Source organism: Terrapene carolina, unplaced genomic scaffold (genome assembly GCF_002925995.2).
Source record: "Terrapene carolina triunguis isolate 2854851 unplaced genomic scaffold, T_m_triunguis-2.0 Scaffold58, whole genome shotgun sequence".
NCBI lineage: Eukaryota > Metazoa > Chordata > Testudines > Emydidae > Terrapene > Terrapene triunguis.
In genome coordinates, this window is record NW_020664409.1 from 65774115 (window position 1) to 65799482 (window position 25368).

Sequence of the window (25368 nt, forward strand, 5' to 3'; positions counted from 1 at the left end):
TTAGGCTAGGGTTGTGTTTGAGGACAAACAGGACTATAGTTTGGGTTCAATGGTAATATCCCCTATGAGCTATTTTGCAAGATTTTGGCTTCATTCAGGAACTAGGCCCCTTCCAGTTTTGGATCCAACCCAGAATGAAGCACCATATGCATGGGTGGTGGGTGAATCCCTGGCTTGGGGACGCTAGGTCCCAGGCCTGCCCCTTCCACCCGAGGCCCTGCCCCTTCCACACCCACTGGAACTCAGCCCCCAATGTGGCCACTGGCTCCTGCCCAGCCCCCCTCCACTGTGGCTGCTGGCCCCTGCCCCAGGCTAACGCCCCCAGCCCCCCTCCTCAGCCCCGGAGAGCCTGACAGCACGACCCCAGCCACAGAACGCCAGCCTCCCAGGCCGTGCCTGACTTCCGGCCGGCCAGCCCCCCTATCCTTGAAGGCGTGCCCCGGCCGAGCTACCATCCCCAGCACTGGGCAGGCAGCACAGCTGGAGCACTCCCAGCCCCAGCGCTGGGCAAGGCGGCATGGCCAGAGCACCTCCAGCCCCAGCACTGAGCAGACAGTGTGGCCCCAGCACCAGGAGGATGGGCAGCATGGCACAGCCTCGGGGGTGCATCGCAATCCCCCAGCCTGCCTGCCCCAGGGAACAGCAGGCAGGACAGGGGCTGAGGGTAGAGCATGGGTGGGGGATGTCAGGCTGTTTGGGAAAGCAAAGCCTTCCCATGCCTACGATACCCGCCGACCATGACCATATGGATAGGTTATTAACTAGGTATTCGAATAATATCCCATCCATAATTTTAAGGGGTTTATATTGGAGATTCTAATCTTTTTGGTATGCATGTCTACAACTTTATTCCTGCTTGAACAGAACAGAATAAAGTATAGCCTGTGAAACCTTATTCACTGTTGCATATTCTTCTTATGGTAGAATGTCTCCTTCCTTCCATGCTCTGCAGCCAGGCGTCCAACTTACAGGGTGCTCTTTTTTTGCTTAGCTACTTGTACCAGCTACCATTTCCTGCCATAGAACACAATCTAGGGTCAGGATAGGTTCCTAGAACATTAACTGTATAAGGACATGTAACAATATTACAGTAAATCTGACACACCTGAATTTATTCAGTGTTGTTGTAGCCGTGTCCATCCCAGGATATTAGAGAGACAAGGTGGGTGAGGTAATATTTTTAATTGGACCAACTGCTGCTGGTGAGAGAAGAAGACCTGAAGAAGATCTCTGTAAGCTCAAAGCTTGTTTCTCTCACCAACAGAAACTGAAGATATTACCTCACCCACCTTGTCACACCTGAATTTGTAATGTTAAACAGTGCTAGATTTGGCTTGCTTGAATGCAATCAGTAATGGGGATGTTATTCCGTGCCACCCCTGCTTGTTCTTCTGCCTCCAATTTTTTGTTTAAATGCTTTCTACAGAATGTGACTCATGTAAATGATGCTAACATATGATGCTGTGACTTCCAGTTGTTTATTACTGTGTACTTGGATGGTTAAATATCTCAGTCTGTTTCAAGCACAAAACTTTTTTTTTAAATTGTCTTTAAAGAAACAGGAGGCTGCTGTGCAGCACTGTGAAGTAGCAGCTGGCAGAACACAGCAACGGGTGTCAAGGAGAGATGGAACCAAACAAAATCCTCAGATCTGAATACTCCCATCTTCGGGATACTGAACTCCAAAACAGAACTTTTTAGAGCTTTAGCCTCATCTCAAACTAACAATGTTATATATTTAATACATGCAAACGTAGTATGGGACCAGTCCTGTGAGTTACTGAACATCCTTAGCTTCCATGGAAATATTATGGGCCTGATTCTGTTGTCCCATATATTGATGCAACTCTGTTGGCTTCAGTTGGCTTTAGTACTTATTTATACCAGTATAAATGAAAGCAGGGCCAGGCGAATGTGTCTATTTTGAAATTTTTGGTTGGATGTTAACTCTGTTAATAAAAAAATATTTAAAAATCCAATTAAGAAATGGAAGTAAAATATAGAAGAGCATGTTAAAGCTGAAAAAAAAAAAGATTTTTGCACCTTTGTGAAAAAAGATCAATAATTTTAAAGGTTAACACTCAATTCTGTGCATACCAACAAAAGCCAAAAGCATTGGCCAACTTTCAAAATCAATACAAGTATTGGAAAACAGCTGAAACACATAGCTACAAGATATACAATTGAGGAAATGGCATTAAACCAATTACTACAACCAGGTTAAACTGCATAACATACAGAAAACATAACCACTGAGTTTCAGAGTAGATCACTTCCCTCTTAGAAAAAAGATATCAATTTAATATTTTCCTTTGCTATTTTAAGATTTGTTTGCAATCCATCTTTTCACCACAGATTATCAAATCAGAGAAAAAGATACAGATTATTGCTATTTGAATTATTAATAGTGCATAAAGGTCCCAGTCAGAACTGGGGCCCCAATGTTCTAAGCCATGCACACACACATAGTAAGGCTGTGTCTACACTACCACTTTTGTCAGTAAAGTTTATATTGCTGACGGGTGTGAAAAAACGCACCCCTGACTGACATAAGTTACACCAACAGAAGCGCCGGTGTGGACAGCATTATGTCAGCAGGAGAAGCTCTCCTGCAGACATAGCTACCACCACTCGTTGTGGGTGGTTTAATTATGCTGGTGGGAGAACTTTCTCCCATCAGCATAGAGCGGCTACATGGGAGATCTTACAGTGGCATAGCTGCATTGGTACAGCTGTGTCCCTGTAAGCTCGCTAGTGTAGACCAGGGGCGTCTCTAGCTTTTTTGCCGCCCCCAGCATGGCAGGCAGGCTGCCTTTGGTGGCGTGCCTGCGGGAGGTCCCCAGTTCCGTGGATTCGGTGGCATGCCTGCAGGAGGTCCGCCGGTCCCGCGGCTTCGGCGTACCCGCTGCCGAATTACCGCCAAATCCGCGGGACTGGCGGACCTCCCACAGGCATGCCGCTGAATCTGCAGGACCAGGGACCTCCCGCAGGCATGCCGCCGAAGGCTGCCTGACTGCTGCCCTCGCGGGGACCAGCAGGGTGCCCCCCGTGGCTTGCCGCCCCAGGCACGTGTTTGGAGCCGCCGCTGGTATACACAAGCCCTAAGAGACAGTCTCTGCCCTGAAGAATTTACACTGTGAATAGTCAAGACATAAGGGTGGGAAAAGGACATATTATTATACCCATTTACAAATGGGGACATGAGGAGAGATCAAGACTTACCTAAGGTTGCACAGGAAGTCTGTAGCAGAGCTAGCCATTGAACCCAGATCCTCTAACTGCCAGTTCACTATCTTAGCTATAAGCCCATCTTCACTCTCTGTAGAATAGGATAAATGGCCTCATGCAGAGTGGTTCCCAGGCCAGTCTTTAGTCCTTCACTAAAAATATGTACATTACATAGTGTACAGAGAGATGGCTCTGGGCACTTTGGAATTAAGACATGTCTATTGGTCCATTGTTTGGCTAAGGATACTGGAAACTTCACTATGTAACCAATCATTTAAATTTTGTACCAATCCTTTGAGGACAAAGGCCCAGATTCTTTTCAATGCACAGCATCATTCAGTGCAAGAAAGTGATGGGAGACCTCAAGGAACCATTTCTGGCTCTTTGACTCTGAAGATCAGTCATGGTTCCAGCTTAATACAGAGCTTGCTAGGCTTCTTCTAATTAGTGCCACTGACATAGATTTGTGAATGGACTCCACACCAGTGGGTAACTGGTGTAGCTCAGCTCTCCCACACCTTCTATGTCAGAGGCTACTGACAAAAGCATGGTGCCTGGGCACATCAGGCTTCGGTCAGCAGGGAGTTCCCCACCAACACACAATTATCTGCTAGACATTCGTTCAGATTACAGCACCTTTGTGCCACCTGAGTAATGTCAGGGGATCTTAACTGTGTAGAGAATCTGGCCCATAAAGTCCTCTATACCATCAGTGCTTAGTGTTATGAGAATGAATTGATGCTGCACCATCAAATTGCTTGGATCTTTCCCTTTAGATTTTAGTCTCCTTATATTTATTACACCAGTGTATTCATATCACATTCAATAATTAACCTGACTGCCTAATATTTTATTATTAAGTTTTCAGCATATGCTTGGAATGATTAATGTGTATTGCTGCATGCCCTTTGGGTGATCCACCAGGTGACAGATGCATTCCAGGCAGAACATTTTCCATTTGGGTGCACAGTCAGTAAAGTGTATGAGTCTAACAATACATTTGCACTCTCCATGCACCTTGTTCAGTACTTCCCTTTCTAATGCATGGAAAATGACCTTATCAAAATGAATTCTCCCAGAATAGCCATTGTTTTTCGTATCAGTGTGGAAGAATTGTGCATACATTTTCAGACTCCTACTGGGCTGGATTCATCCAAGGGAAAATGGATAAACAGTTGCAGTGTTTTATTAATTTTGGTGAATAAACAGCATTTTGCAATATTAAAATTTGAAAGTAGATGAATGATGCATAGATCTGGTCATAATTGCCAGTAGAAAAACAGCACTGCATAACTATTCTCTTATGTTTGTGTAATAAACGGAGGGTTCTGTCTGTACCACTTCAGAATTGTGGATGATTTTATGAAATTGTACCATGAAATTAGTGTGTCATGGAAAACCTAGACGTATGTGGCTCCACCATGTGTTAGCAGGATTGTGTCGGGTTTCTGCCAGGCTACAGACCATGGTAAGTGATCAGTACTCAACAATCATGTATTCCAGTGGTTTTCAACCTTTTTTCATTTGTGGACCCCTACATGATTTCGAATGGAGGTGCGGACCCCTTTGGAAATCTTAGACATAGTCTGTGGACCCCCAGAGGTCTGTGGACCACAGGTTGAAAACCACTATTCTATGGTAACAACAACATTTTGTGGACCCCTTAGACATAGTCTGTGGACCACCAAGGATCCACAGACCACAGGTTGAAAATTACTGATCTATTGAAAGTAAAACATCTTGAGAAAATGGGTTTGCTGGGAAGAGACACTTCCTCCTCTTGTCTGAAGGGAGCAGGGGTTGAGAGAACTGGGAAGCGAGCCAATTTGCACCAGAAAAAGATTAGGAAGGCTGCTGCTGAGAGTTAAATTAACCCAGAAGCTTCACACTTTTGGGTGGAGTTCTAAGATGGGTGTGTGTTTAGGTCCTGGGGAGTCTGAAGGGTCAACATTGCATTCAGAGGAGCTACCTGATTGGACGGTGAGTTCCAGCACTCAGAGGGGGGTGCTAGATAGAAAGTCTGTGCCCTGAAAGTGTGCCTAGGGACCCCAGATTGGGCAATGGCTGAACTCTATTCAGGCTCCAGGAGCTTGGAACACCTCTGGGATCCAGAGCACAGAGGCTTGGAGTTCCTTCACAGCAGACCTAGTGGGTGGCCAGGAAGGTGACTTGGTCTGTCAAATCCTAGATGAGGTAGAAGGGCAACTGATGCAGGAGAGAACTGAGGGTGATAAAGGGTGTGGGGAGGCCTGGTTGGGTGATGTGCTTGGAGTTGGGAAGAGGTAACGTGGGTGGTCTTCTCTTCCTTGTTAAATTCCTTTGTAAATTACTGCCGGTGCAGCTAACTTTGCACCAGCTCAGCTATGCTGGTCCGTGCTTTGGGGAATCAAGGTTCTGCCTCCTCCCTGCCAACATGCTCACAAAGGGAGTAGTGGCTCTGCAGAGACTGCTATCCCCTCATATCTGGAGTCTCAATCTGGATAAATCCTGCCTGACTGCATAGACAGAATCTACATCCTCTTACTCCTCTGTGCCTAAAGCTAAGTTACAATCTAGCCATTAAGCTCTTAATTCTCAAAAATCTCAGGCTTCAGAAAAATAGCTGTTTGATTAAGTATAGGCTTTTAATAGCCTATTTCTAAATCTGTGTGCCATCATCTGCCCTTGGTCACTACAGTGCAGCCACACACAAATCAACGGAATTTGCCCATTGCTTTTTTTTTAAACAGTTCAGTACTGACTTTGACTAGTCATAGGAAACAGCTACTCTCTCAAACACTGCAACTGGCAATTAACTGTCCACTTTTGAAGTGCCCTATTTCCATTTATACAAGGCTAGAAGTTTCAGGAAGAGAATAAGACATCTGCATAGCAGATTACACAGCAATTTATACACATACCTGCAGGATTTGTTCACAACTATTCCCAGAAATGATCAGCTGCTCAGCCTGGAGGCTAAACTGATTAGCAAGTCCATCCATTGCTACCAAACTCTCTTCTCGATGACATTTTTCAGACATAGGATCATATTTTGAATGTACCATATCTTAAAACTAAATTAGTTTTTTCATTAAACCCATCTGGAAAAACAAGGTTGGGGTTTTTTTTACTATTTGGATTCCGGAGAAAATTACTACCAGAAAAAGTAGAACATGCTCTAAATAGAGTGCTTAGAGCGGGACATGAATGTTGATGGGTCTAAAGGTGAATAAGCAGAGCAGGGTTGACATAGGGTGCCTGCAATGGCTGCCCTGAACCTGGGAAGTGCACTTTATATACCCTTCCCAAACAGCAACCATCACATATGGATCCAATCACCCAGCTCCGCACCACCATCCAAAGTTGGATGTGGTGAGAGGGAAACGTACCAGAACCCAGACGTGACATGTGACCGTCTTCTCCTCCCCCTGTCTCCCACACATTCAGCAAAAGGGGGAGGAGGAAAACTAAAGGGGAGTGGGAGATGAAGAAGTAGCCCTCATACACTGGAGGAACAGGTGGGGAAAAGAGAGGACATGTGCACCACTTCCTGAACCACTTCTAGCTGAGATTTCCCCCCTCCCCTGGTATCTTTTTTGTTCCCAGCCCCACTAAAGCCCCACTTTGGGTAGCTGTGGGAGTGTTTTCAAGACAGCAGCACTGAATGATGGTCGCTTTGTGAGTATCTTCAAGTGGCCTCGAATTACCACTCACCACTATCCTGCTCTCAGTGTAGTACAAGTAAAGAGGACTGTCAACTGTATAGTAACCTATATAAGAGATTGACCCTGGGTTAGCATAAAATTAACTTCTATCCTCCTCAACATGCATGAATGTTTTTGAACTCTCTCCTCTAAAATGAGTACTGACTTCCATTGAACTTTGCTTCTGACTCACACTAGAAAGCATCTGTTTTTCTAACCAGATAAATTTTCTCCATTTTCCTTAACAAATCATAATCACAATTACAGAAAAGGTAAAGATAATTTGGAACTGCCGATGACTGCTCTCATTAAATGTAACACCATAATTTGAGCTTTCATTTCTTCCATCAAAAGAGTATTCCACAGACTTCACCCTGAGGACAACTTTCCCAATATTCATTGAACATTTCCTTTGCTCAGTGCCATCCATGTGTATTAAGGACAGACAGACCACTTGGTAACACAAGAATCAGACCAAACTTTATGCCTTTCTGCAAACCAAACCAGCTTTTGGGACTGTTTTTTTAAAAAGAGCTTGAAGATCTCATGAAGTCTTTATGCTACCTCGCAGAGTATTCATAACAAACCATCCATTTGCCAATGGCTCCGTGTCTAGTTTACACTTAGCCTCAGCTTTATTTCCCCAAATCCCCTGTTTCCCAGATTGTAAGCTCAGGAGTCTGCCACACAGAACTTCAGTTTCTCTTGGCCTCCATCTTTCTATTACTTATAATTATGGGGAGTATCTGGACCCTGATACTACAAATCCTCACACACTGTGAATCTTGATGCATTCCAGAATACAATGAACAACCAGGCATGATTGAACTGAAGAGTGAGGTACAAGAACCCAGAAGAGATACAGCTGAAATCTGCATTGTATTTGCAAAGACAAGGGAGGCTGCAGGAGTTTGGATGTTTGTTTTGAGGGTGTGGGTCTGGAAGTTGGGAACAAGATGGATCCATTGACTGCAGAAGTTCAATTGAAATTTTGATAACACAATTTTGGATGCTTATCTCAAACAAATCAAGGGGTGACCCTGGGATTTGCTAAAGTTCTTCCTGAGAAGAGCTGAGCACCTTCCACCCTCAGTGAAGTCAACAAGTACATTAAAAGCAGTGACACAGTTTTAAGGTGGTCCAAAATTTAAAGAAACTCATTAAAGGCATTCTTGAAAACTTTGGCAAAAACATTCTCCAGAATGAAACTTCTAATGTCTTACATTTCATCAGGTCTGTAACAGAAAAGGACAAACTATGTTAGTATAGCAATCTAGGTAATAGCTTTCTGACTCTGCAGGAGCAAGGTGCTATATGTTTCCACAGTCAAGTTCCATTAAATCCTTACAATGCTGCAAAGATATAAAAGCACATAATAACACACTATTAGATCTGTTAGTATTCTTTATTTATGCTAATATATGCTACCATATGAAACACTGTGGAGGGGTGGAAAAGTTAGTAGTTCTCAGCATTGGGCCTCACATTTCTGAATTATTTGAGGTTTACTATCACTAGAAGGTGTTTTACCTCCATAACATTTCATTCTGTAACAGATAATAAAATCATAATAATAAATACTGTGACTCTGTTGATTCTATCTTTGCTATTTTTTGCCACAGAATTCTAAGGACTAGACTGTGACTTAATTTTGTTTGCACACAGGGACATAACAGAGAGTTAGAATCCCCTTTACATCCCTCCTCTGGCTGCATCACACGTGGCAGGAAAGAGTGAGTGGACAGTATACAGTGAGTGATGGGCGGGTGTGACGTTGCACTCCATATGCTTTATGAAAATATGCTTATGAATGTGAATATGATGTAACTGGAATATGCTTTATGCAAAAGGTCTCTTGTAATGTATCATTACAAATCTTATAATCTACTGAGCGTGGTCATTCTATTTGTTTGCATGTATTATTTCCATGTCTGGAGTTAGGATAATAAGATATAAACTCATATTACTGATGTAAACACATTAAGTGGAAGCCATTAAGGGTGCTTCAGAATCAATGAACTGTAAATGGCTCTGTTTACTTGCAAACCTTCCTGTGTACATGTGGGCCAGCCCATGGGAAATGGAGTCTAGAGGTTTTACAGTGACATGTGACCATGTCACCTGATAATGAAGTCCATCTTAAATCTGGTACTTTTCCATTTAGAAGGAGGGGTGGGGACCCAGAGAGACAAAAGATTCTTGCCTTGTGCCAAAGCTATAAAAGGGGGTGGAGCAGGACAAAGGGGCTGCCAGCCATGAGAAAGCCCCTGCTTATCACCTGAGATGTCTGCTGGAACTAACAAAGACTGTACCAGGGAAAGGATTGGGCCCAGACTCGGAAGGAGTTTAGTCTGTGAAAGAAGCTTATTGGAATATCTCTGAGAGTGAGATATTACCTGTAATCAGTTTCTTAATGTATTAGGCTTAGACTTGTGTGTTTTTGTTTTATTTTGCTTGGTGACTTTGTTCTATCTGTTATTACTTGGAACCATTTAATTCCTACATTTTATACTTAATAAATCACTTTTGTTTATTAATGAACCCAGAGTAAGTGATTAATACCTGGGGAAGCAAACAGCTGTGCATATCTCTCTACCAGTGTTATAGAGTTCGGACAATTTATGAGTTTACCCTGTATAAGCTTTATACAGAGTAAAACGGATTTATTTGGAGTTTGAATCCCATTGGGAACTGGGTGTCTGGGTGCTGGAGAGGTAACCTGCTGAGCTGTTTTTGTTTAAAGTCTGCAGCTTTGGGGGCGTGGCCCAGACCCTGAGTCTATGTTGCAGCAGGATAGCGTGTCTGGCTCAACAAGGCAGGGTTCTGGAGTCCCAAGCTGGCAGGGAAAATGGGCTCAGGGGTAATTTCAGCACATCAGGTGACAGTCACAAGGGGGTCTCTGTGACCGTACTCATCCCAGTGGGCATCTGTGCTGCTGTGGGAGTTGTTGCAATTTGTTGCTGCCACAGGCCAGCGCCACCTTGTTCCCAGTCTGGAAGCAGGGCCTGCAATGGAGCCAGACTCCAGGCAACCTAATGAGCACAGCTGGCCTGTAGCAGGCTGCCTAAGGGACTATACCCCCTGAGTAGTTGGAAGAGACAGTAAACCAGCTCTTACACTCAGCAGCAGCAACAGTTCAGCAGCTGTTTAAAGCATTTGCCATCGAGTAATATCAGCAGGTGATAGTGCCTATTTGTTTCCAGCCTTATCTCAGTTCAGGTAATTGGGTTCCGACATTTGGCTCTGAGTTCTGATTTCTAACTTTGGCTCTGTCCTCTGGACTCTGACTCTTGCTCAGATCACTAGGCCTGGTCATTGAACTCCCCTCTCTATCCCCAAAGCAAGGAGGAAGTGGGGAAGGAAGGAATTGTGCTTCAGTGGACTTGTCAACACACAAAGTTCCCCCAGTTCAATTAAACTGGTCTAATTAAACCAGCACAAACCCCCATGGAAAACCTTCAGTCTTACTTCAGGGTAGATTAAACCTAGTCCTATTGACTTAAACTAAATTGAAATCAATCTGGTTTAAACTGAAATAAGGGAGTGTCCACACAGCCTTTTGCACTGGTTTAACCAAATCAATTTTTAATTACACCTAAACTTAATCTAAGGCAACTCTACACATAGAAAAGCCTTCTTTGGCACAGATCCTTCTCTGTGCTGCTCCCAGATTGGTGTTGCTATACGTTGCCTATAGCAGAGTGAAGACTCAACGGTGCGGCACCTTCTGCTGGTCGTCCTGGGAATTCGCTCTTTTTCAGCTCTGGAGCACCCTCTGCTGGCTGGTGGCTCACCTGCCTCAAGCCTCATATCCCTCCTGGACACAGTTGCCCCTTTACCTTGGGGTTCTGCCCCAGCAGGACCCCCACTCTCTGGGTCTCCCCTCCCAGGGCTCCCAACCCTCTAAACCCAGAGGCTTGCCTCAGTGGCTACTGCCAGTCGTCATCTAGCCCCCTCTCACTGGGGCAAACTGCAGTCTGAAAAGGCCACTCATCATTGGCAAGGGGGTCGGACCTGCTGCCTTTGCCTATCCCCGGGCTGCCCCTCTGCAGCCCCAGTACCTTTTGTAGGCCTTCAAACCTCTCTGCAGCCTAGGGGGTTACCAGGCTGGAGCTCCCCAGTTCCCCTTTGCCGTTCCCCAGCACTGCTCCGCTTCAGATACCTTGCTCCCAGGCAGCTAGTCCTTCCCACTCGAGGGCTAGAGTGAGACTCTCTCAGTTCCTGGCCCAGAGCCCTCTTATCAGGGCCAGCTACTCACTCAGCTGCTTTCACTGCTTTTCCCAGCCGCAGCCCTCTCCAGGGCTGCTTTTAACTCCCGCCTACTGGAGTAGGGTAGCCGCCCCACTACATTGCCCCATACACATGACTTGTGGCAACCCCAATCCCCCCAAGCCCTCGCACTCTTTATCCCTAAGGATTTAATGCAACATTGTAGGCGTACAGTGCTGTAACCTTTCATGACAGTGTCAGCAGGCTAGTAGCTAGATTTCCACACTGACAAATTTTTCCTTTTTCATTACAGTCCGGATGAGGTGTAAGTTATTAGTGCCCTTTAGAAGGATGTTTTAGCCAAAGTTTTAAAGAATTACTTTAATGACTTTCTTTGAACTTTGGAACATCTTAAAAATGTGTCACTTAGCTTTAATTTACTTGTTGTAACCACTAGCAAAATCCTTTCAGTACTTCTAGATCCACTTTCAAATTTCTGTATTTGTATCCTTTATTTTACCATGTCCCTGGAATTAAAAATGATTTCTTTCACTGTTTTTCCTAACAGAAAACAAAATATACCTTTAAATTAAAAATAAAACCCTAAAAGTCACAATTTCATAAAGTGAACAAGAAACACATGAAAATATCCGTAGTAAGGCAGGTTGATATTTCATTTCAGATTTTCTTTCATCAGTGTTTGCTTATTATGTTATGTATTTGTTTCAGTAAGTCTCTTTTTCAACACACACAAAAATAGACATGCCCACATAATGCACAAGTGATTCCAAACTTACTCTAATATCGTTGATTTAAATTTTTCTATTCTGGCCTTTTTCCTTTTGTACCTATTCCATGTAGTTAAACAGTCAAAAGAGATACTGTGGGTATAATTTGTTTTACTCTCAATGGTGCACATTGGACCTGAAGCCATTTCCGTGCCACATAAATTCTACTGAGTATAACAGAATGGCAGTAGGTCACTATCCTCTTAAAAGAAATTTCAGAGAAAATGCGGGGGATCATAACATGGAATGGGAAACCAGTAAATCTCTCAGTAATATTACCAATATCCAAGCTACAATGTTACACATCAGGGCATGTCTACCACAGAGGAGAAAAAGCGCTTTCAGCCCTGGTTAGGTGCGCCTTGCAATACTTGTAAATTACTTCATGACCACACACAAATGTGTTCCCCAAGTTACACACATGTCACTAGAATTGTTGTGATTGCACTTCCTCTGGAAATCTATAGACTAGAGATGATTATTAATTTTTCGCCTCCCTATTTTTTCCATTGGAAAATGCAACTTCCTTAAACTGTCCACAGGAAAATGTCAGTTTTGACAAATTTCCCATTTTGAATATTTTTTTTTAAAAAAGATAGCCTTTAAAAATTGCTGAAACATCTTGTTTCAACATTTTCTAAATGAATAAGTTTGGTATTTCAGTTTGAAATGACCTTTTGTTTACAAATTTAAGTTAATTTATAGTAAAAACAAAAAAAAGTAGCTAAAAAGTCAAAATGGAAAGGACTGTTTCAAAATTATTAAAATGCAGTGTTTCGACTGACCCAATTCAAAAAATGTTTTGGAATTTCAGTTTGTGACAATTTTTTATTTTTCAACTCGTTGTTCCAATTTGTGATGTGAAAAAAATTAAAATTTGAAAATTCTCATAGGGTGGGCAATCAATTTCCTGCCCAGCTGTATTATTGACAACACGTCTCTTTATACTAGTTCAGTGTGCACTGTTGGAACATGAATATGCACAGAACATAAAGGCATTTCAGCCAGCCCATCCAACCCATTACTAATGGTGTGTCTCATTATGCATTGACAACAGCATTCTCTGGATTGTTGTCAGCTCTGCTATAGAAACTTTTTTAAAAATATGCACAATACTAAATTAAAATAGATACCTGCATTTATTTCTAAGATTAAGAGAACAGTAGATGCATTTTTACATTTGAATGCTTCAGTTCCTGAATGCTATAAAGTTACTAAACAATTGGACAAAAAACAAATGGTGACAAGAAAAATAGAAAGGAGAAAAAGTGTTACTTATACTCTTCACACCCAGGATTTACATGTTCTTCTGGGAGGTGCCCAAGAAGCTGCTCACAGATCTCTGTGATTTGAACGGAGATAAGACAGAAAAGAGACATTAGAATGAAATTACAACTAAATTAAAGCTATTCTGTACTGAGCAAAGCCAGCAGCTCCACACACGTTATGTATTGTTAACCTCAGGCATTCAAAAATAATCAGTCATGAACAAAAAATTGTAACATTGATTTAAAAATCATGATGTTTTTTAAAAATGGGGGGTTTATTATTTGCTTTCTGGTTTCTGAACCTTTAAGATATACTCATGTTACAGTCTCAAGCTTTTGTCTGAAACCATGAGGGCTAGAAACCTACTGCTTTTTCTAAAATAAATACTGAGATATTCATCTAATCACATCCCTTCAGTATCTGGGGCTTTAGAAAAAAACAACAAACACTAAATATAGTGAGAGTTAGCAACACTGTCCATATGAAATATTAGACTTACCATCGTGTAGCACTGCTGCCACCAGTGGCACCCTCCCCTCCCCAACAATGGGCACAGCCAGGGCAGGGGGAATGGAGTCAAAGTTAACTAGAGGTCTTTTACCTAGCTGGATTCTGGAATTGAAGAGATAGAAATCACTAATATTTCTGGAAAATGGAGCCCAGTGGTATTAGTTTGACAGAAGTAGCAGCTGCAGGATTGTGCCTCAAACAAGCCAGAAAAAAAAAAAACCCTTAAAAAAATCTCTTCAAGCACTGCCAACCAGATGTGGAGGTGCTTGTCATAGTATATAGCAAGCTTCCAACATCTCAGTTTGTTGGGAATCCCTCTCCCATAGCGTCTTTAGCAGCGTGAGGCCATAGAGACTCAGGACGTGTGCATAGGTCTTCAGGCAAGGCCAAACCAACTGTTGGAGAAGACTATTGACTTTCAGGCCTTGTATAAGCTAGGCTTTTTTCTGAATTTGGTCCTATTGCCGCTAACACCTGCATGCCCCCCAAAGTGGCAGCCATTCAAAGCTGCCATTCTCTGGTGAATCCTGGAGAGGGAGCAGTGGGAAAAAAACATCCCTTCCCTCCCCTGCGATGATAATAATGGTCCCTTCTGGCCTTCAAGTCTATATTAATCCATCAAGGCACAACACAAGCTTGCTGGTGCAATTTGCATTTCCTTGCACCAAAGGGGTAAAACAAGCCCAATATTTTTCTAAGAAATTGGACAACAATTATGTGGGAAAGACATGGCAGGTCTAAATGCACTGATGTTCAGAAGTTAAGCAGTGACAACTATGTACATGAGAATATCCGAAGAAGGCAAATTGGTAAATGAAAGCACTAATAAAAGAGAAAATTATCTGTATTTTAAAAATGTTTTTAGACTGTACCCTATGTACATAAAGGCAACAGTTGCAAATGGCATTGGTATAGTATATGGCTAGTCTAATCATCATCTAACTATTCCCTATAATTTACTGTGAAGTCCTAATGGCTACTCTCTAATGACTCACAAGAATTTTATAACTGGCTACTATCCATTCACCTGCTCTCTTACCCACAGATGGCCAAAATCCAGAGATTTAAAAAAAACAGGAAATAATGGCATTAATAATTTAACAGTTTGACAAATATTAATCCACGTGCATCATCATTTGATCCAGAAATTGGTCACAAAGAGACAACTTGCTTAGCATCAATAAAATTGGGGATTAGATACTTTGAAAAAGCAAGGATAAGTTTGTTCTATGAATTAAGTTTTTGCAGGATATGCAAATATGTCATCTCTATTTGCATGCTGTAAAACGTATAGTAAAGGGAAGAAACATTCTGCAGATTAGAAAGTATAAATTTTCATATTTACCTCATTTTATGTAACAATTCCGTTTTATTACTTTTATGATGACATGATTTACAATATATGGCCCCTTATTCACAGTGCATCCACCTATTTCTTTTTTAATATAATTTAATCACATTGTATAGAAGATATTATAGCCATTATGTCAAAGCGTTAATATCATGGGGCAGAATAATGTCAGTTTTTATTAAAGTGTTATTAATATCCATTCATTTAATGTCTTTGAAGCAAGAATTCCAGAATATTAATGGCTCTTCTCTTGTCTGCACACTGCATACTCTGTACTGTAGACTGTTAAAGATATGAATCAGAGGTGAAGCCAATCATCTAATATTAGAAATACTTTGTGACTCAAAACACAGAAGAATTGTGACATCTAGGTATCTTTAATATTCTGTGTTAAATGGCATCAACTAAAAAGTGTGACAGACACTCAATAAAACTGAATCAACACTTAAAATTAGGACGACAAGGACAACAGAATGCAGCGTAAAACAGGTTAATTTTCCAACTCCCACAAGGAAAGCACATGGTTAAATCTTGTTCCTTGTACAGAGAGATTAGTCTCTGCTGCACTTGCCATGCATGAGGTTCTTACATTTATCGCACATCTAGATAGATTACATGTAATCAATGGGGTGGCCAAGGATTGTATTTTAACAAGAGCATGTAAATAATTCATAATGAATAATTTATTCAATGCATTTTTCATCCTGCATTTTCACAGAAAAAATTGTAAATTTTTTGAATGTTTTTGTTACTTGAAGTGGGTAAAAATGTCTTCAGTGAATAACTGTTGGTCATTTGGGAACAGTTCAGTGCAAATATTTGACATTCAAAATATTTGTTTTATTGATTATTTATAAAAAGCAATGTGGTATTGTTTCTTTTCCTCAACTAGATGACCTAGATTAACTAACTGTGGTGCTCAGTGCTTAAGTTACTTGCAAGAGATCTGCTATATTCAGTGTCTGAGTTTTAACTGATCAGAATTGAAAAATCATGAGCCTCTGCATAACAAAAGAACAATTTCTAACAGGCTCATTCCAGTCTCTTAAAGGTACAGTTCCCCACACTAACCAAAACCACCCCTCCTTTTAAATGGAATAGAGGAGCATAAAATCTTACTTCATATTGTTGCTAGTTAGTTAAGCATTCTGAAATTCTCTTGTGAATATTCAGGAATCCAAGCATAACCTGTGAATTTTGCAAATATTCAGCTAAAACTAACAGGGATCAAAAAAGAACAAGATAAATTAATGGAGGATAGGTCTGTCAATGGCTATTAGCCAAGATGGGCAGGGATGGTGTCCTTAGCCTCTGTTTGCCAGAATCTGGGAATGGGTGACAGGAAATGGATCACTTGATGATTACCTGTTCTGTTCATTCCCTCTGAAGCACCTGGCATTGACCACTGTCAGAAAACAGGATACTGGGCTAGATGGACCTTTGTGGCCCAGAAAAAAATCATTTGCTAAAATAATTGTGCAAACACAAAAGAAGAAGCATGATTGAAGAAAATGTCTTTTAAAATTTGAATGAGTATTCATGGACGTTTTTTTGTAGTTTTAGTTTTAAACTCTAGCTATAGTTTTACCTATACGTTTATGTATATAGCATGTCTGGTTTGTCATGGATCAGATAAGAAGTGACTATGAAAAAAATTCTTTTTTTTTATAGAAAAATGGGAAACAGAAAATGTCACTTCATAATGTCTTTGCATACTAACTAGGCCCCAAGGCTGGCCACAAAATATTACCCGATTAATTATATCATTGTCTAAAATGACATGAAAACTCAAGTTTCCCTGCTGTATCCAATATTTGCTAAATACTTTTTTCATTATATTAGATATTCTTAATAATATAGAGCTGAGTTGGAACCACAATATCACTAACTTAGATAGGTGTGTACTATTCATGTCTTAAAAGTTTGTATTAGAAGATATAATTTACTCAATATATTAGTAAAAAAAATAAATTGCTTGAAAAAGCATTCTGCTATAATATCCCAACATGCCTATCTTATTTGACTATAGCACATTAAGGCCTAAACCTGTATTTATTATCTCCTATATATACAGGTATTAATAGCCTGTTAAAATAAATTCACTGGTAACCCATCATGACCTGGTGGACAACAGAAAATTCATTTTTCTTTTGTCATAACAGAAAATAAACTAATTCCATTTCTTATAAAGGGAAATATTGGAAATGAAAGTATAGAGCTTAAAATAAAATTTGGTTGCCTTATCATCCTTTTATTTCTTCTTCCTCTGAAGACTGTAAAAAGACTATTCAGCAATATCCATTAATAATATTCCCAATCAATACTTTCAGACAGAACAGAATGCAATGAATTATAAGTAGTCAAGTACTATTATCTATGTGACTGACAGTGTAATGGCAAAAATTAATAGTTTCCTTTTATTGAAGGCAAAAGGGCATAAAAACACAAGACCTGAATGGTTTCCTAGTTTAGTTGTCCTTGTCTAGTAACAAAAAGCAATGAAACTCAAGAGACCAAGAAACCCACTGTACATCTAATGTATTCTACCTTTGTTGTACCATTTTGAGTATTATAGCTGATGATATAGCTTACATAATCACTTCCAATGTAGATGCTTAACATAACTATTTGTGCTTATTTTTTCCATCTCCATTGATTAACAAAAATTTGGAATCAGGTGAGGTAATCACCAAGAAAAGGCTATATGATATATAGCAAGAAGGCTAGCCAACACATACTTCAGTATATCCATGCTGTAAAGTTCCCTTATGTTGGCCATTAGTAAATTAGAATCTCGTTACCCTTATTAGCCCCAAGTCCTCTCTCCTTCACAATGGAAACAAATCTAGATTCACAGTGATTTTAGTGACATTTCTTAGAAATTAATCTGAGTATTGGGGTTTTACAAGGAGCAGGAAATCACGTGGGCCATGTTAACAGCACTATGCACTCTAAAGGTGTATAAGCACTTACCTATCACACAGGATAATGTGGAGATAAACTCATTGTCTATAAAGTGCTTTGAGATCCTTAGATTGAAGGTGATAAGTAAATGCAATTAGTGTTATTAAAATGGAGGGGCACATTTACTTTTTGTACCATAGCAATGCATCTATAGAGATTGAGAGGAGTTTTGCAGCATCTTCCTTAGTATACAGTTTGACTGAGGAGGCTTTAGAATAAATGGATTTTCTGGGTACAAGGCATGGGTTGAAGTTTTATACAGAACTAGTAGATGAAAGCTTCTGTGGTAGCACAGGTGTGACCATTCAGCGCAGTCATCCACTATCTGTACTTTGTACCTGATTCATTTTCCCTTCATGTTCTTCTTTTAGCCTTTCTCTGGCCTATGAGGATAGTTTTCTTTCTTGGCACTGTGTGTGGTCAAAGCTTAGAGTGGTACTGGTACCACCATATACCAGAACATGTGGGAGCTGTTTTCATTTGTTCCCAATTCTGTACATCTTGGAATCGGATGATGTCAGTCCTTCGGGAGACCTTCACACCAGTATGACTGCGTACTATTTGACCAAACATGAAACACTAACAGAACACAAAGCAGGGTGTATTAGTCAACAGGAACTTATACAGAACAGCAGAAAAGCCACGTGGTGAGGTATTTTGGGTTCTTGTGTCCATGCACTGTGTTTTAGTGAGTAGTGTGGCTATTTGTATGTGTTCCCTAAAGTTTGTGCACAGAGCTGCCCTTTGGCTAGAGGCACAACTACCTCTCTAAAAAAAGAACAGGAGTACTTGTGGCACCTTAGAGACTAACAAATTTATTTGAGCATAAGCTTTCGTGGGCTACAGACCACTTCTTCGGATGCATAGAATGGAACATATATTGAGGAGATATATATACACCTACAGAGAGCATGAAAAGGTGTGAGTTGTCTTACCAACTCTGAGAGGCCAATTAAGTAATGATGCTGTGGTCATCATGAATAAATTAGAATATGACCAAGAGGCTGCTAAACAGCTCTCTAACACCACATTCTACAGGCCATTATCCTCTGATTCCACTGAGAATTACCTAAAGAAACTACACCATCTGCTAAAAAAACTCCCTGACAAAGCACAGGAACAAATCTGTACAGACACATATCTAGAACCCCAACCAGGGGTATTCTATTTGCTACCAAGATCCATAAACCTGGAAATCCTGGACGCCCCATCATCTCAGGCATTGGCACCCTAACATCAGGATTGTCTGGCTATGTGGACTCTCTCCTCAGGCCCTATGCTACCAGCACTCCCAGCTATCTTCGAGACACCACTGACTTCCTGAGGAAACTACAATCCATTGGTGATCTTCCAGAAAACACCATCCTGGCCACTATGGATGTAGAAGCCCTCTACACCAATATTCCACACAAAGATGGACTACAAGCTATCAGGAACAGTATCCCTGATAATGTCACAGCTAACCTGGTGGCTGAACTTTGTGACTTTGTCCTCACCCACAACTATTTCACATTTGGGGACAATATATACCTTCAAGTCAGCGGCACTGCTATGGGTACCCGCATGGCCCCACAGTATGCCAACATTTTTATGGCTGACTTAGCACAACGCTTCCTTAGCTCTCGTCCCCTAACGCCCCTACTCTACTTGCGCTACATTGATGACATCTTCATCATCTGGACCCATGGAAAAGAAGCCCTTGAGGAATTCCACCATGATTTCAATAATTTACATCCCACCATCAACCTCAGCCTAGATCAATCCACACAAGCGGTCCATTTCCTGGACACTACTGTGCTAATAAGTGATCGTCACATAAATAGCACCCTATACCGGAAACCTACTGACCACTATACTTACCTACATGCCTCCAGCTTCCATCCAGGACACACCACACGATCCACTGTCTACAGCCAAGCTCTAAGATACAACCGCATTTGCTCCAATCCCTCAGACAGAGACAAGCACCTACAAGATCTCTATCAAGCATTCTTAAAACTACAATACCCACCTGCTGAAGTGAAAAAACAGATTGACAGAGCCAGAATATCATCAAAAAAGTGAATGGTCAGAAGTTTGTGTACAAGTTTGTTTCTTATCCGGAGATTTTGAATATTGCTCCACTGATGGTGGGCAGGATTGAGGGAGACCCCGTGATGGCTGGCTTTGCAGAAGTCAGCAGTGCTCCGAAGGACCTGGAAAACGGAGTGAAAGAGAAGTCCCAGACCTGTGCTAAATCATCCAGCCGCAATGACTATATCCATTCAGGCCTGTACTCTTCTTTTACTCTGAACTCCCTGAACTCCTCCGGTGTGAAGCTCTTCAGGTCGGTCAAGATTGAGAATCCAGCTGAGAAACTGGTGGAGAAAAAACCTGCTCAGGATTTGACACCTTCAGTCATAAAGTTTGTGACCATGCCCTCCAAAAGGCCTGCAGTTGCACCCCTTGCCTCCACTCTTCCTACAGAATCAGAAGAAACTCTCCAGACCTTGGAGACTCTAGTTCCACCAAAATTAACTCCCACTGAAGCTCCAGCCCCTTTGCCAAACTTCACCACCACCTTCACCTCAACACCACCTGCATCTTCCATTTCTCCCACTCTGGAGGTTCCTTCCACACCCCCTTCACCACCCTTGAGTTCTAACCCTGACCTGGACATTGACACGGACATAGAGTCGGTGGCTTCTCAGCAGTTGGAGCAGTCTCAGAACCCTCAGCACCTATCACCAGAGGCCAGAGAGCACGATTTGTCTGTGCTAGAGAAGGATCTTGCCAATCACGTCTCCAGAGCTAAAAAACCCAAAGGGCTGGAGCTAGCTCCCACTCTTGTCATTACAGGCAGTGATCCAAGCCCACTGGGGATACTAAGCCCTTCTCTCCCTACTGCTTCTCTTACTCCAGCATTTTTTTCACAGACTCCCATCTTGCTGACAGACGAGTACCCAGAAGTCACCTCCTACAAGACAGGCCCAACAAAGAAAATAACAGAACACCACTAGCTGTCACCTTCAGTCCCCAACTAAAACCTCTCCAGCGCATCATCAAAGATCTACAACCTATCCTGAAAGATGATCCCTCACTCTCACAGATCTTGGGAGACAGACCTGTCCTCACTTACAGACAACCCCCCAACCTGAAGCAAATACTCACCAGCAACCACACATCACTGAACAAAAACACTGACCCAGGAACCTATCCTTGCAACAAAGCCCGATGCCAACTCTGTCCACATATCTATTCAAGTGACATCATCATAGGACCTAATCACATCAGCCATACCATCAGGGGCTCGTTCACCTGCACATCTACCAATGTGATATATGCCATCATGTGCCAGCAATGCCACTGTGGGGTAGGGAGACCCAAGCCCACCCTATTCTACGTGGTCTCAGCACAGGGCCCTAAGAGTGGCAGATGAGTCTGCCACTGGGTCAGTGGGGATCCTCCCAAAACACACTGATTCACACTCTGGCAGCAGAACTGGACTAGAGTCTGGCCCCCCTGGGCTACTTCACACCACAGTCTGGGTGTAGGGTCCCGTGATCCAAAGATCCTCTGTCTCCTTGGGGTACTCAGCCACTGGCAGCTCTGGCAGCTCCTCAGGGTCCGTGTCTGCCTCCCCTGATGGTAAGGGGTTAGTCCACTCCAGGGGTGGTCTGGGCTCATGCAGAGGCATCTGCTCCCTAGAAGACATATCCACTCTCTCCTGTGGCTCAGTGGCAACTGAGCTCCAGGTCTCTCCTTTTCTACTTCCTGTCTTGCCCTGGTACTTCCAGTGAGTGGGGCAGGGGAGTGTAGTGGTCCCTCACACTCCAGTTCGGAGGAAGGCCACTCCACCTCACTACATACCTGGCCATGCAGAAGGATGACAACAGCAAGAAAATAAAACTATTATTTTACCTTATTGGGGAAGAAGACAGAGAGATCTACACCGCTCTGAAGCTCACCACTGCCTCACGCCTCACAGCAGTTTTAGGAGTCCTGGGGAACTGCTGATCCCCAAAGCAGAACAAAACTGTGGAGTGACATCGGTTTTTCACAAGAAATCATGACAGGAAACTACAAGCTTTTCTACAGTGATGCAGGGACAACAACATAAGACTCAACCCAGAAAAAAATGTGGCTCAGACACAGTGAGGTGACATCTGCTTACAGCAGAGGGACTGAAAGCAGATCCCAACAAGTCAGTCAGAGACCGGCCAAATCCAGTAGGTGAGAAAGGGGTAAAGTGCTTCATAGGAATGATACATTTTATGTCCACGTCCTCTCCACACCTGGCTGTAGTAGCGGAACCCATATGTCAGGCTCATGAGGCATGTTGAATGGGATTGGGCAGCTCCCCAACAGCAAGCATTTTGGCTTGGTGAAACAAATGATAACTGATGCCCCTGTCCTGAGGTACTATCAGCCATGAGAGCTACTGACGCTCCGATGTGATGTATCGGAGAAACGATTGGGTGTAGCTCTTTTGCAGGAGCAGCCAATTGCTTATGCCAAGACTGCCCCATAGAGATTGAACAGGGTACACCCAAATAGTGTATTACCTGGTGTGGTATCTGGAATGGAGCGATTCCATCAGGACACCTATGGACACTCATTAATAGTGCAATGAACCCACAAAACCTCAGAGACAATCATTGCAAAGCCCCAAAGAGATTGCAGCACATGTCAATGCACCGCCAGCCCTGCCAGGGAAAGAACAGATATTGTCCAGGATGATTACTAGTGTTAGCTAATACCAAGAGCAGGGCATATATACCCCGCATCAGTAAGCTGGGAGAAGAGGATCAGGACACTGAATCCATTAACATGTGTCACTACCCCGCAGTTTCAATAGCAAAGCTGATGGAAATCAAGGAGCCTACAGAAAGGGCATCCAAGTACAGACAGTCTAGAGAGCAATACTAGCATCACGGCCAGAAAATAAGAGCCAAGTACCAGTAGGAGCAGAACCATATTTTCAAATTAAAGATGAGCTGAATGTGCAGGATGGAATCTTATTTCCAGGACAGAGAGCTGTTGTTTCTGCCTTATTATATAAGGATGTCATGTAAAAAAAAAAAAAAAGTTGCCTCACACTGGGCACTGACAGCTGCCTTAGTGAGTGTCTAACCAAGCTGGGATCCCTGCTTGAGCCAGTGCACTAAAGTTGGCAGTGTAGCCAGGGATAGCACAAGGAGCAGTTGGACATAACAGCTGGAGTACAAACCCACGTGGTCCCACAGGTATGTACTTGGGCAGTTAGCCTGAGCCACCACCTGTATTGCCTTCAACTACACTGCTATTTTTAGCATGCTAGCTCAAGGAGAGCTAGTGCATGTCTGTCTACCCTTGCTGAGAAGCACGCTCCCAGCTGAAGTGTAGATGTACTCTTAGATGGGCTTAAGCCTGCATTTGCTGGCCAGGAATGAATACACAACTCCTTTTCTTGAAAGAAGGGTGTGACACCTGCTGGTTGTGTAATAACCACCAGCAGAAAGTACTGATACCACGTGAGCTACTCACTGGACTTTGGGAAAAAGGTGGGAGCAGATTTATTTACCTTCAATGAAAAGCAGTATTTGATTACAGTGGATTACTACTCAAATATCTGGGAGGTTGATGCCCTGCGTGATACCAGATTGGCAAACTGAAGGCCTTCTTTGTGAGATACAGCATTCCGCATGCTGTATTCACTGATAAGGGACTCCCATTTGCCTTGGAGGAATTCAAGGAATTTCCATGCTAATAGGTGTATGACCACCATACCTCTTCCCCAGCATACCCAAAGACAAGTGTTAAGGTGGAATCAGCTATGTAAACTGCTAAGGTTACATCCACACTTCGAACTAGAGGTGTGATTCCCAGCTCATATAGACTTGCTCATGCTACCTCTCATTTGAGCTAGCATGCTAAAAACTAGTAGTGTAGCCAGGGTAGCATGGGCAGCAGTATCAAGGGCTAGCTGTGCTGAGTACATACTCATGGGATTTAGGAGGCCTTGTATTCAGCAAGGCTAGCCCCATGTTGCCGCTGCCTGTGCTACCCTGGTTACACTACTATTTTTAGCATATGAGCTCAGATGAGAGCTAGCATGAGTATGTCTATGTGAGCTGGGAATCACATCCATAGCTCATAGTGCAGACATAATGTAAGAGACTGTTACACAAGGCTGTTTCTTCTGGTTCAGACCCCTTGTTTCCATTTTTGGCACAAAGGAATATCCCATCACAGAGATACCACAAGAGTCCAGTGCAGGCACTGATGGGATGAAGGAACAAAACCCTGCTACCAATGACGGGAGACCTGTTGCATTCAGAAGCAAGGAAATACCACGGAGGGGAGATGGCCAACAATCAGCGAAAGCAGGCACTAACATATGGCAGGTTACCATATGTTACCATATACATATACTATGTAACATATGTTACCAGCCCTGGAGACAGGCATTCCTATGAGGATCTAGCCAATACAGAGACACTAGAAGGAGTGGACTAAAGGATTCACGCAGATTGCAGTGGCACTCAAGTCATATGAGGTGAATACACAAGAGTGATAAGTGATTCAAAGGAACAGGAAACATGAGCCAGTAGACAACACCCAGAGACAGCCTTCAGAGATCATCACAGAACAGAGAGACAGAGAGACAGCTAGAGGCTGACCGCACAGGTTTGTAGTTGATGGCACACGAGTAGAACAAGGAACATGGGGAGTTAGGTTGGAAGCAACTCAGCCACATTGACAGAGCAAGAATCCTAACAATGGTATTAGTCTATTACTAGAAGGAAATAGAGAATTATCAATAATAATGCAGAAAAGGAAGAGGTGTTCAATCAATATTTCTGTTTTATATTTGGGGGTGGAGGGGAACAGATGATAGTTAGACATTTTTAAATCACAGATAACTTTCATCCAAGAGTTGGACCATTAATGTTGATTTTTCAATAAGTTTTGGAATACTGGGGGAAGTTCCAGAAGACCAGAAGAGAGTTAATGTTGTGCTAATTTTTAAAAAGGGTAAATGGGATGACTCAGGTAATTATAGGCCTGTCAGTCTGACATTGATCCCAATGCAAGATAATGAAGTGATTGATATGGGACTCAATTATAAAGAATTAAAGAAGAGTAATATAATTAATGCCAGTCAAGATGGGATTATGAATAATAGATCTAGTCAAACTAACTTGATATTTTTTGAAGAGATTGCAAGTTTTGTTGATAAAGGTAAGAGTGTTGATGTAATATACTTAACTTCTATAAGACTTTTCACTTGATACTGCACAGCATTTTGAAATAAATATATCAAATATATAGAGTGATATAAAATTAACAATGCATACTTTAAATGGATTAAAAACTGTGTAACTGATAGGTCTAATAATTATCA

At 42.2% G+C, this 25368-nt stretch overlaps 1 protein-coding gene across 1 annotated transcript in view; it reads left to right on the plus strand.

The window, feature by feature from the left end:
* The first annotated feature begins 18516 nt into the window (after positions 1 to 18516).
* LOC112102622 (ETS domain-containing protein Elk-4-like) overlaps positions 18517 to 25368 on the plus strand; it is a 42257-nt gene continuing 35405 nt past the window's right edge. Inside the window, exons 1-2 of the mRNA XM_026659798.1 lie at positions 18517 to 18546; positions 20042 to 20940. Of these exons, the coding sequence (XP_026515583.1) occupies positions 18517 to 18546; positions 20042 to 20940 (929 nt within the window). The remainder of the gene's footprint in view (positions 18547 to 20041; positions 20941 to 25368) is intronic.